This window comes from Elaeis guineensis, chromosome 4, assembly GCF_000442705.2.
Source record: "Elaeis guineensis isolate ETL-2024a chromosome 4, EG11, whole genome shotgun sequence".
NCBI classification, from domain to species: Eukaryota; Viridiplantae; Streptophyta; class Magnoliopsida; order Arecales; family Arecaceae; genus Elaeis; species Elaeis guineensis.
This window is the reverse complement of record NC_025996.2, coordinates 128,059,955-128,073,663: the sequence shown is the minus strand read 5'-3', so window position 1 is coordinate 128,073,663 and position 13,709 is coordinate 128,059,955. Positions and strand designations below refer to the sequence as shown.

General features: G+C 38.1%; 1 protein-coding gene across 2 annotated transcripts in view; it reads right to left on the bottom strand.

The window, feature by feature from the left end:
• The window catches only part of LOC105042697 (pyrophosphate-energized membrane proton pump 3), a 45,797-nt gene that overhangs the window by 19,389 nt on the left and 12,699 nt on the right, over nucleotides 1-13,709 (bottom strand). For both annotated transcript variants that reach the window (XM_010919992.3, XM_073256779.1), the window contains 4 exons: nucleotides 9,944-10,095; nucleotides 9,672-9,819; nucleotides 9,454-9,586; nucleotides 7,521-7,693 (listed from right to left, as the gene is read on the bottom strand). In XM_010919992.3, the coding sequence (XP_010918294.1) occupies nucleotides 7,521-7,693; nucleotides 9,454-9,586; nucleotides 9,672-9,819; nucleotides 9,944-10,095 (606 nt within the window). The remainder of the gene's footprint in view (nucleotides 1-7,520; nucleotides 7,694-9,453; nucleotides 9,587-9,671; nucleotides 9,820-9,943; nucleotides 10,096-13,709) is intronic.

Below are 13,709 nucleotides of genomic sequence, written 5' to 3'. Positions count from 1 at the left end.
ACACCATTTGTGGAAGTATGGGAATGTATCTTGTAGTCATCCTCATGACACCTCTATGTAGGAGTGGCAATTCATGACTGACAGGTAACCAACCCCAGATAAACTGGTTCATATCTGGCATAAATGAGTATGGATCATAAAAGGGTCGATCTGACTTAACATTTTCACTAAATGGGTGTGTTCAGGTTAAATTCCTGACATAACCTGTTTCGACCATTTAATAATTGGGTCAGGACACAGTTATAACCAACCCATTTAGGACCAGTTTTAACCTGTCTGAACTTTGAACCATTTAAGACCCATTTCACCCATATAAAGCCCATTTAACCTATTAAACCTAATCCGACATGTTTATAAAAAGGGTTATGCTGGTCATGGTGGTTCATTGTTTAATGAAGAGGTCAGGTTTGAGTTGGACTTTCGAGCTGGTTAATAAATTTCTGTTGACAATTATATGACCTGATGCATATCTCGACCCAAGCTCACCCATTACCACTCCTATATGTACATTATCCATCTACATAATGACCCCATAATCTCTGGAATAATTGGTCCCTGGAAGTCCATGGGTTATTACAAAATACTTAAATATTATATGCACTTACACATTTAATAGGCCAAAACTTAAATCTTAAGCTACATATATGATTTTTTATAACTAAGCCATAATTAAAGCACTTTATATATTTCTAGATGCATGTATATGAAATACCACTAGAGCTGGAACTGGGCTTAGGCCGGCCCGAGGCCCATCAGGTCGGGCCGACTTCAGGCCGGACTTCGGGCTAGGTCCGCAATAATTCTGGCCGGGCTTGGGCCTAAATATAGAACCCCTTTATCTTTCGGACCAGACTCGGGCATATCTTTGACCTAGCCCAGGCCCGAGCTTGAATTCAAGCCCGATTAATAGCCCAAACAATCTAATTAATAGCCCGATCAAGTCCAATCCTAAGTGGATTTAATCTGATTAATAACCCAAGCCCGATCTTGGTTAATTAGCCAGTTAACTAATTACTTCCCGAATAGCCCTAAAAACCCTATTCCTATCTCTCATCAATTCGCATGGACCCCTCGACTCCGCCCTCTCCAGCCTCATCCCCCACCTCTCGACTCCGCCCTCTCCAGCCTCATCCCCGCCCTCACCCCCTCGACCCTTCTCCGCATTCTCGGCCTTGTCTGCACCTCCGCCGCCACCCTCTGTCTATTTCGCTGGGCCCAACCCCTCCTCCCCTCCCTTCTCTCTGACCGTCACCCCGCCGCCAAGACCCTCTACCTCCTCCGCTCCTGCGACCACATCTCGCCCTCCACTTCACCCTCTCCTCCCTCCCCAACCACTCCCTCAACGCCCTTCTCCACTCCCTCGCCCGTGCCGGCTACCTCCGCTCTGCCATCTCCCTCTTCCGCCTCCTCCCTTCCCCCTTCGTGTTCTCCCTCGACTCCCTCCTCACCACCCTCCTTCGTCAGCGACACAGTGCTCGTGGGTGGGTGTGAAATACGACAATGGATGCGTTATCGAGATCCACTTCCCGCCACAGGTCTTATGGGCCAGAACTCCACTTGAACCCTCGGCAACCTCACCACCGTCCAGGCAGTCAGCCTCCGCCTTAACGCCCTCTCCGGCCCCTCCTACCAGACCTCGCCAGCTGCAAGGAGCTCCAGACTATCTACCTCTAGAGGAACTACTCCGACGAGATCCCTATCTGCCTGTTCTCCATCGAAAGCTGGTTCTACTCAATCTCACCATCAACAACTTCACTAGCGGGATCTCACCCGGTTTCAACAACCTCACCCGCCTCGAGACGCTCTACCTCGAGCACAACCTCATCATCATCCTCTATCGGAAGGGCAGAAGGAGCAAGAGGGCGGCGAAGACGAAGGCACCGAGGAAGTCGACGGAGTCGGAGATGTTTGCCTGCGGAAAACCTGATTAGGCTGGCCCAATCGAATTCGGGCCCGGGCTCGAGCCTGAGTTTTTCAAAAACATTTGGGCCTAAAACTGGCTAGAAGCCCGAAAAAAGATGTCAGGCTGGGCTCGGGCATGGTTGTGGTCCAACCCAGCCTGGCCCACTTCTAGCCCTAAATACCACTAATGTCGAAGGTAAAGCTTGAATGAAAAATGTGTGTGCTTAATGTTATATTGATGGTCAATTGTAAAAAGCACAGGAGACCATGAAATGGAAACAGAATGTATCTACGTACGTTTATATATAAATATCTACATATTACATATTTCAATATACTCATTATAGAAATAATATAACATCTAACGATAATTTGAAAAAGGGCATGGCTTTTCTTCTCTAATCTCTATCCTCCAATAACAATTTTGTATTTTTTAGTTTCATCTCTTCCATTCTTTTTGTTTTGTTTTGTTTTGTTTTTCTCCTTTCCCCTCTTCAAACTTTCCTTGCACATTTCATTGCTTTTCCTTTCAATATTACTTCCTTATTGACTATCCTTTCTTTCTTTCTCCCCATTGAAATAAAGCTAGCTTCTCTCTCTCCTACGGATTTTTCTTCTTAGTTTTTTCCTCGTCCATTCCTCTTACATTTTCTTCTTCTCTTCCTTTTTTTTCCTTTTCATTTTCTATTTACTGCTTCTTTCTCCCATTTCATTTACTTGCTTCAAATCATGATTCTGCTCATTAGTATAACTCAAAGTATGTGTAATTTTCCATTAGTGAAATATGTATTATGGATTTAATGATCATGCTAAAATGATAAAAAAAAAATCTGGAAGCATCATTATTATCTTAAGCTCCTTTTATCTCTCGATGGTCCCTTAGATGTCTAGGCAATTCAGTGGTCATCCATTGAGCTTTGCCTACAAAAATCACAACCTTGAAATGGCAAGACACTGACAATTCTCCAATCACTTGATCAATAGACAGTTGTAGATGGAGAATACAACATAATCAGAAGTCAAATGACTTTCCTCTGTTCTAGGATATCATATTTTAGCACATACTCTCAATATTCTAATGACAAGAAATGGAAGTTGGCATAACTTCTAAAGTTTTTATTTGTCAATTTCAGGTAAAGAAATGTTGGAGCATTCAAAAGCAAATTCAAATAAAATTCAAACTTGTGTGATGTTTTCAATTATTGGTCCACTTGCTGGTCTGACCATTATATGAGGCTCTAATGGTATTTTTGTTCTCCTTTGTTGGCAAATTTTTCTTCATTGTCGAAGTGATCAATCTTTTCTTTCTAGCTTTCCGTCATAAGACAATGGGCTGGACAATGGGCTGCATTGGATCTAGTCAAATTTGGTCAGTTTATAAAACTCTCAGATCTCAACCCATACCTAACCCAATTATAATCAAGTCAAAAAAGAAGGAACCCACATGTGACCCATTTATCCTACATGGAACCATACCCAACCCCCCAATTGAATCAGCACTTCATTTGTCAATTATACATTCTCAGTAAATGAAAAAAAAAAAAAAAGGATCCAAACTCCGAAGGAAAGGATTTAGGATTGTCCATCCAAAGAAAGTACGAAAGGCTAGAAGAAATTAAAACGGAGAAAAAAATGTAAATTTCCTACCAAGATTCGCCGTCTCGGTACCCAGCCCCATATCGGTGCCAATCTATTGCTAAGTTGATAAAGAGCTGGCTTGACATACCAAGTGTTGGTACACCCCCCCCCCATACAGCATGCTAGTACCAAACTGGTATGGTGCTGTATTTTCCATACCGCCAATTCAGAACTATACGGCAAACCTTGGTTCCTTCTAATATGAACTAATATTTTGATGAGGTCATGGCCCAAAACACAATTATCAACCCTAGGTGAATGCAATGGATTTTAAGGGATTGTTCAACCCATGGTAACAATCAGGTTAGACAACCAAAAACTTATACCTAAACCCATTTATAATTAGGTTGGTCTTGGCAAACCAATACCATACTACTTTAGATCGGTTCAAGCATGTTGGTGGGTTAGGCTCAGAAATTGCCACCCCTACACTTTTCTTTTGTTGGTGATAGCATTCTTTAAGGACTCGTTTGGTCGACAGGAACTGAAGGAGAGAAGAGGCACTTTCTGAGTAGCGGAGAGAGGGTCTCCTGTTTGATTGGAGTTTTAAGAAGAGAGAATGAAAAAACTCTTCCCATAGGAAGTCACTTTCCATATTTCATGAAAAGTGAAAACTCATGGGGGAGGTGGGTTTTGGCACTTCTTATGGGATGAGAAATGGTAGTACTTTTTCTTTCTTAAAATATCCTTTTAAGATCCACGACTAAGATTTTGCAAAATATCAATGGATGGTTACGATGAAATACTGAATAGTGATATAATATTATCCTAATATTTATATGAATATAATATTAATATTAATATTATAATATTTATTGTATTTTAATATTTATACTAATATAATATTTTTATTAATATTAATATAATATTTACATTAATATATTAATATTTATATTAAGATATTAATATTAATATTATATTTATATCTATATTAACAAATTTATTATATTAAAATATTAATATTATATTAACATATATTAGTATTGTATTAACACAATAAATTATTATGGTCTAATGTCATATTATAATATATTTATATTATATTTATATTAATATATATATAATATTGATATTTATATAAAGTTTAAGAGCAAAAGGTATGGCTTTATATCTACTAAAGGTATAATAAGTATTTTGCATAATTTTTCTAAGAAAATAGATGCTCAACCAAACATAAGTTACTTTGCAATTAGTTACTTTCCCATGATTAACCAAACATGCCAAAATCTTATTCCCAGAAAATAACTTCCTAAAAAATTACTTCCTGAGAAGAAAAGTTCTTCCCATGAACCAAACGATTCCTAAAATTACCTGTAATGATTAGATTTTATCTTTTTTAAAACAAAAGAAAATTTGTATATCACATGACACTATCTTATAAAAAGAGATCAGGCGTGTTCACAGATACATAAAAAAGAATCTCCCTATTTTATACACCCACCCCCTTTATAACTCAGTATACAACCTGCCCAACATTGTTCTCTTCATAGAAATTTTTTGGATTTCATTTATGGGATCTCAATTACATGCAAAAATAACACAAGATCACCTTCCCCCTCCATTCACCCAAGTCTGCTCATAGTATTATTTTTTAAATCTATCTCGCCTTTTCTTTGTTGATGAGAATGATTCCTCTTCAATACATGGGCCATGAATTCTTACTCGGCCTCATGTTCATTTGTATTCCTACTAAATTTGCAGTAGATGAATTTCCATCTTATTTATTTCCAGGGCCCCTTCTCCTAGAGTATTCATTATACTTTCAATCTAACAATCACTTTTCCTCATCAGAAAATTTGGATTACTTTATCAGCAGATCACCATATAGCTTTCCATTCAGAAATCAACAAAGAGATCAAAAGTGTAATGAAACGCATCAGCTTTTAAAGTTGCATTATTCAGCAGATCACATCAGTCCACTAGAATCCATTCCCAGTTGTCACTGGTCCCATAAAGCATGTCTGGCAATCTTGATATGACCCCCCAATGCGCTTTAGTTGTTTACTCCTACAAGTTGCTCTCTCATATATTTATGCAAATGCTAAAGTCTAGCAGATGTCGTAATAAAAACTAAGGGAGCATTTGGTTCGTAACTGGAATCAGAATGGCTTGGAATCGAAATCGGAATGGCCAAATCCCCCGAAGCATTTGGTTCGTGACCGGAATCGAAATTGGAATGAAAAATTGAATCCATAGAGGAGAGTAGGGATTGAGTTCTATATAGATTGATCCATTCCCATTCCACCCCGAACTCGGAATCGGAATGAGATTCCTCCCAACCAAATGGTTGGAATGGGAGTCACCCATTCTAATTCCGATTCCAGACCCCACTCTCTCCAACCAAACACCCCCTAGATTCAATAGCCACCACTTATTGAAATAAAGCACATTTGATAACCACCTTACTTATACTGACACCTTTCCACAGGTCACTAGTTTCCATGGTAGTGGCAACCAGTGATAGATTAGCATTACGAACTGCCACAGTGCACTGTCTCATCCATTCTGACTACCAGAAGCCAACATCTCCACAAACCTTTTCTCCATTCAACACCTAATTGACCAAATGGATAAGACTTATGTTCCCATTGACACTGCTCCACAATGATCACCAGCTAATCATTACCAGTTCCTCAATCACCTCGTCTGAATAGCAGAATGGTGTATTATAATATATCTATATCTTGCAAGGTTATTCAAACATCTATCATTTACAGTGCCGGTGAAGTAATCAAAAGTAATGCCTATGGATCAATGAAGCATGCATATGTTGATGTTAACGAATGGTAAAAAAGGATCAACAAGACCTACTACACAAAATTTGACAAGTATTATTGGCAATGATTATAAAACTACAACTAAGAGCATTTTGCACCTGAATTAGATATATACAACATTCAAATGGTATGGTGTAACAAGAGAGAAGCCTACAACAATTAAAGTACAGCCTATTAGAATTTCAATTACGAAGGCATATTTGAGTGAATCAAGCTAGCTAATCTTTAGCTTTACAACCAGCAATCTAGAGATCCATTCCAAGGGGGGAACCCAAGCAATCCAACTTTATGTTATCAAACTAGGCTAAAAGCAATAAGTGTATTCTTAAATAGTGTTATATTTGTTTATATTTATGGATACAACTATTAAATTAAGTTCTCAAGAGCATATCCATGCATTGTGATGACTGGGTGGTAATGAAGATTACATAAATTTTGATGATTTTGTTATTTTTCAACTGAAATATTGGATCAAGTACAGGACTGAAAGAAACACAAGCAGCATTTGGCAGGTAAAAACATCCACAAGAGCATTTATAGGTTAATTTTAACTTATGCTATTTCATTTTTATGCTATTCAATCAATGAATTTTAACTTGAGAGTACAAGGAAACAGTAAGAAGTGGTGCCGGTTGAAGTAAACAATGAAATAATTGAAGCTTCATACCACCATGAGTGAAAATGAGAATTGCATTGGCTTCACATGTTGTCAGAATTATATGATGCAAAGGCTCAAACCCATTTAGTGGACTTACCATTCCTATAAATCCTCAGAGATCATGTTAAATTGAGTACTATCACAATCCAAACAAGATATCATGATTATAATAGTAACTATGATTACCACAATAGGGTGATGCATCACGAATAACAAATGACTTGCAAGTGCAGATAGATAGGATGAGTATGTGAAAAACATAACTCTTAAGTTCCAATCAGAAAACATGAGAGTAAAATATAAACAACAAAAAATTGTCTTCCCAATGGTCTGTGAACTTTACATGAATGGCAATAATAACTTGTATGATGAGAAGATGACTTAATGATTCGTAATCAAAGTTAAGATGAATTTAAGATATTGTGTTAGAAACTGACATTGAATCATGAACTACGAGTTCAATTAAACTATCAAATGCATCAAGTCCAGCAAGAAACTAGCTGAGCAGAGTATGCCATCAAAGCATGAGAAGTGAGCTTAAATACCAGGTCTGCAATCACAGCAGGATTTCGAGGATCATCTTCAGGTATTCCCTGCTCCACTTTCCCAACAAGATCAGCTCCAACATCAGCCGCTTTAGTGTATATTCCACCACCCAATTGGGCGAAAAGGGCAACAAATGAGGCACCAAAACCATATCCAACAAGGAGAAGAGGCACTGCATACAAGCAAACAGAATTTATCACTCATACCAAGTACAACAATCAATTTTGTTCCAAGATGAATGGTCAATCGAAGGATTCATTAAATTTTTTGATCTCACAAACCAAAATGGGGTCCAACTTGAGCTTAAAACTCTAAATCAGTATTGGCCACATTATGTTATAGATGATATCATATTTTCTTCATACCGAACGTTAAGTTCCAGGCAAAATAGTCAAACTTCACCAGGAAACTACATATAAAACCAAGCAGATAGTTATGGGTCAAACTGATTATGAAATACAGGAATTCTAGTCTCTCTTTACAACTACATCATTTAATAGTAAGTCTTTTAATTTTAACTTTTGGACATGTGAAAGTTAAATCTCACATCATGAATGTGCCAGTTCCTAGTTAATATGAGCACAATATGTAATGCTTATATATTGATTTACAGTCCCAACTCTTAAGGTCTATTTGTATGTCCTTGTGATGGGCTATAAATTGCCCTAAAGGAAATATTCTTCCATCCGTATAAACATTTCTGATGTTATCAACAGGATTAACTTGCCATTTTCATTCCTACAGTTTCCATAGTTTAACTGGTAACCTGATCCCACCTCGCATTCTGCCCCTGCCAGAAACATCTCTGCTTCTTTTAGAAATTTAGATTAATGGCACAGTTTCCTCTATTCTGGCACTATTATCTGTGAATCTTTAAATTTGGGGGATAAAAGGAAGTGAAATAGAATTGTCCTAAAAATCCATAGGGTAGGCTCTAGTCAATAACAACCACGTTCTGAAGCTTGTGAACAATCAAAAAGATATTCAACGCGATGAACTGCTTGTCCAAAATGACTATAGAATGGTAAAGAAACTTCAAGTGGATCTTCAATCCTCATCTAGAACCTTAGGAAATTAGGTGGGATTGAGAAATGATTGCACAAAAGGAAAAAAACAACTTAAACATGTGGCGACAGGCCAAATTAGGACCTCATTTTCCTTTTAACAATATCTTCTTGATCCACCTCAAAACAAGAACTTCAGTGTTTCCTCAATATGAGGTTTTCCAGAAAGCACTAGAAGTTTGCAAGGCTGCCAAAATTAAAATGCACCAAACAGGGGAGTCCGTTGTAACACCATTTTGTAGAAACTTTAGCAAATAAATTTGTTATACAGCTAGCAATCTAATAATAGCAAGCCTACTTAGCAGACACAAGTTTGATCTAGACAAACTTAAATAAAACAAACAGAATATGAAGTCTCAAATTTAATAGCTAAGTTGAAAGGTTTACTGCAATCATCACTAATTTACTAAGAAAGGAGTTGTGTAAAAGACAACCAGCGAAACATGTGGAAATCAGCATCATCAACCTTCTGCAAATGCTCATGCAAAATGTAATTCAGAATTTAAACAAGACAAGATGGTTATCACTCTTATCATAAAAATGACATGTCCAAAAATGTAATCAAAGGTTTTCAACTAATAAATTGGTACATGTCTTAACATACTCATCAGCATGGTGTTACTGGCATTCTCGTGGAACTTATTTTGTTACATATACCTAAAACACCAAAATAAGAAATCTGACTTGAATGGATCCTATATTAAAAGCTAAATTGGCTAAAGGAATGGGGCATAATTAGTGTGGAGAACCTGCAAGGCCCAATGATCTTTTATATATTTTTCCAGTACATAAAATTATAAATAGCTTTATATTGCCATGTCATTATGTCTTGTAAAAAAACCAAACAGCTTTTTTGTAGAAGACTTACAGTCTGTAACCTTCATTGAACCAGGTGAATCAACCCCCAGCCAAACGTAAAATGCTGCATATAAGACTGCCACACCTATTACAGCCATGCCAACAACAACAATGGCTGAGAAACCACCAGCACGTACAGCAATCTGATTTCAAAAGCTAAATAGTTAAGACGGAAATCCTGTAGTGATTGAGGAATATCTTGCAGCATGACAAAATAATTGGAGAAACCTGCAATGCCTCCCTTGCAGAACGTCTAGCAGCACTTGAAACTCTAACATTTGCACGGACTGACACCCACATCCCAACATACCCAGCAATACCTGAACAAAGAGCCCCTAGAAGAAAAGCAGCAACTGTAATGTATGCAGATGTCAACCTAAAAATGGTAAAAAATGGTCAGCGGATTAGAAGGCAATAAAGAAAATATATAGAGACATCACACATGCAAGCCCACAGCCACACAAGGGGGTGGGGTTGGTTGGGGGGAGAGCACACAACACCTTCCTAGGCCAGATGACTCTTGTTGTGGAGTAGTAGTACGAAATAGATATATGCTGAGGATCACAAGGGCTAGTAAAATTGCCATCTTGGAAATGGTTCCATACTGTGTCCTAAAAAAACCTTCAGCCCCATCTCGTATAGCATCTGATATCTAAAGAAACAATCGACAGGTCAAAAGTACTATACCATAAATTTGATAAGATATCATTCAGAAAGCCTATAAGAAATAATAAAGTAACACAACAAAAACACCCTTATGTGGAACATTAAATACAAATCATGAAGGAAATCTATCACTTGGATAAAGACTTGAAAATCAGTTTAACAAAACTGAGCATATTATACGCAATTTCAATGGAAATGAAAATGAAAATCAAGGTCCCAGTCAAAACTGAAAAACAAGGTACTGCATTCAATCAGCCTGTTATCTAGATCTATATATAAAATAATGGTGAAACAGATGATAACATTTCCGATAGAAATAAATAGATTACGTGGTGATTTCTGGATGTTACGTCACCAGCAAGTTCCTCGGTTATATGCATGAAGCTTTTTATAAAACAAAAATACAGCTCGCAGCATTGAATAGTTCATAACCTTGGGAAATGAAGGTCCAAGCAAACAAGATCAATGTGGCAGATATGAGAGTATTGATATAGATGTGCAATAAAATTAGGAAAGTTGGAATAATGCATTGAGATGTATTAGCAGAGGCATAAAAAAGTCACATCATTAAGGACAAAGTAATGGATAATTAAGATGGTATGGGCGATTGCAACAAAGACAAAAGGAGGCTTCTCGGTCTAGAATGAGAAGAACTATAATAACATGGATTGAATTCTTGTGAAAGATTTGCAAAAGCTCACAACAATATTAAAGGTAACACTTATTATGAAAGGATGATAAATGAGAATTCATAAAGCCAACTCTCAATCGTGGGCAGGACACTTGGTGATGATTCTGGTTACAGATTTTACTTCTGCCAATTTATGTCCAAAAAAAATAAGCTGAAAGCAAAAAAGCTAACCTAGGACAACTGCTCAAGTTAAACATAGCATAGAACTACATAAAACTCAAATAACAATTAGCATATTGCACCGCAGTGGACATAAGCATGTCCTGATAAAAGTTTTAAACATTTGTTAGTTATTAGAGATGAGAGTAAGGAAAACAAATAGAAGATAAAGTCAAGCAAACTAGATGGGCATACAGTCAGAAAAAGGGCAAAAAAACTGCCAAACTAAATTAATAATGATAAAAAGTTGCAAAATGCCACAAAGACCAGAATAATGATGCACTTATATGTCTCATCTTATCTTGTTTATTCACAGATGTACTGTACAACATAGTGAACATGCAGAATATGGTAAATTCAAGTAGGAGTATTAATATAACAGGCAGAAAACAGACAGAATGCTTCATCCAGTATAGAAATCTCCAGAATGTTGTACACCAAGGGGCTACAACCAAAACATTAGGCACATACTGATGCTCAATCAGTTTTTGAGATAATCTGCTATATGGAAATGAAAATTCAGAACTATACTATGCGGAAAAGATAATAAATTGTAATATATAGGTGGATACAATAAATTTTCGAGCGAGCCAGGTGATATGCATGTATTAGCAAAGGCAACAACTCTAGTGCCTAGATTGTTTCACCAATACGTCTGGGAAAACCCCTACTCAGCATGTATATCTTGTTTATAGCTTTTCCTTTTCTTTGAAGCATCATGTTAACCGGAAAAACTGGAAAATTTAGAACCTGGTTCAGAATATCGAATCTTATTTTATTTTCGAACATGTCAAATGGTTTTGTTTCAGCAAGCTGGTAGTTTTGCCTGCACCTAATACTTAGAAGAGGACACAAGTACAACCATAGAATGTCGAACCACCCCAAACCAAGCGGTTTAAGGCATGCCGAACCATACCAACAGCCAACTGATGCAGTTTTGGCGTTCGGTTCAGAATGCTAGCGAAAACCAAGCGAGGGAGAAGGAAAGAGAAGAAGAGAGAGAAGAGAAGAGAGAAAGAGATGGAAGGGCCGATAATAGCCCGCCGAAGCCTCCTGCTCTCCATGGTCCTCTGCAAGAAAGATTAGAGAGAGAGAGGGGAAGGCAACAAGGAGGCCGTCGAGTGGCCGCCGAACTGTGGAAATCTACCCGCATTATCCATGGTTTCGAAATAGGGACGGATCGCCCCTGTTTCATCATATATGTTTTTTGAAACCCAATTCACAGTGAAGCAGGGGTGGATTGCCCCTCTTCACTATGAATCGGGTTTTAAAAAATATATGATGAAACAGGGGCGGGTTGCCCCTGTTTCAAAACCACGGATGCCACGGGTGGATTTCCACCATCCGACAACCACAGCGGCCACCCGATGGCCCTCTGGCAGCCTCCCGCCGCCTTCCCCTCTCTCCCTTCCTCTCCCTCCCCATCTCTCTCACGAAGGACCGTGGAGCCTCAAAGGACTTGGTGGACCTCCAATTGCCACCATCGGCATCTCCACTAGCCTCCCTTTTCTTCCCTCCCTCCCCCCTCCTCTCTCTCTCTCTCTTCCTCCCCAATCCTCCCTCATTTCTATGTCGATACGGGTCCGGTACAGGCGCACACCTACTCATACCGCCAATCGGCCGTACAGGGTCCAGTTTTGAGTTGGCAAACCTTGCGTACGACACTTAGAGACAGCTTTGTAAGAATAAATTTTAGATGTTGGAAGAATCTGAAACTTGGATACATACCAACACCTGATACATGAACCGAAGTTCATGTAGTATAGGTTTTACCTGCCAACCTGGGCAGGAGTAAAAAAAAAAACCTAAACTTCTGCAAACATTTTTGAAGCCACTATTTCAATGCCTCCAAATCTCCCCAAACTTGCATAAATACAGTTTAGTCTTATAAAAGTACATATCAGAATCCAAAAAAAATTGAAGAAATGGCACAAAAGTAACACAAATTGTCCCATATAATAACTAAATTGAGTGTCATAAGCTAGTGTGAACCAACACTCTAAAACCAGCCTCATTTTCGATAGTTACCAAAAGCAGGATCATGCATTGAACGGATCTGGGTAAACGTGCGGGAAAGGAAACCTCTCATGCTTGGCAGCGGGTGCATTCCAAGCACTTAAACAGTGCTATAAATAATTCCATGGAGAATTATGTATGATACCTTCCATTACATGTTTCTAAACCAGCTTCCTATAAACTAAATACATACTTATGGCATAAGTCCCTCTATATACATATACAAATTAATGAACTAATACATATTTTCTCCCTAAGAACTTCCAAGGCTGCCAAAGAATTTCAGTTAGAACTCTAACAAGGTCATCAACGGTGTTTTAAAATACAGTGCATGAGGCTGCACATGCATATGCAGATGCCTGACCACACCGCATAACCTATATGAAATTACTATATGCAATTGGGCCACAAACGGGTAGAAAAGACACATAAACAGCCTAATATTATGTTAGCATTCTGCGGATACATATGCAATAGGATTTTGTATTGCACCATGGCATAAACAGCCTAATATCATTGTCTGACCACATATGTAGGCCTTTTAGCATTGTGCAACCACATAATCTGGCCACTCTTATGTGGGCCTGTGTGAACAGGACATGTTTAAGCTAACGGTTATGTTGGATGTGGGTTTTCAAACAGGCCAGATATGTTAATTATATTATCCTCATTACCACTAAGAATGAAGTAGCATGTAGTAAACAATGACTGCTAAATGTTATTCTTATCAAATT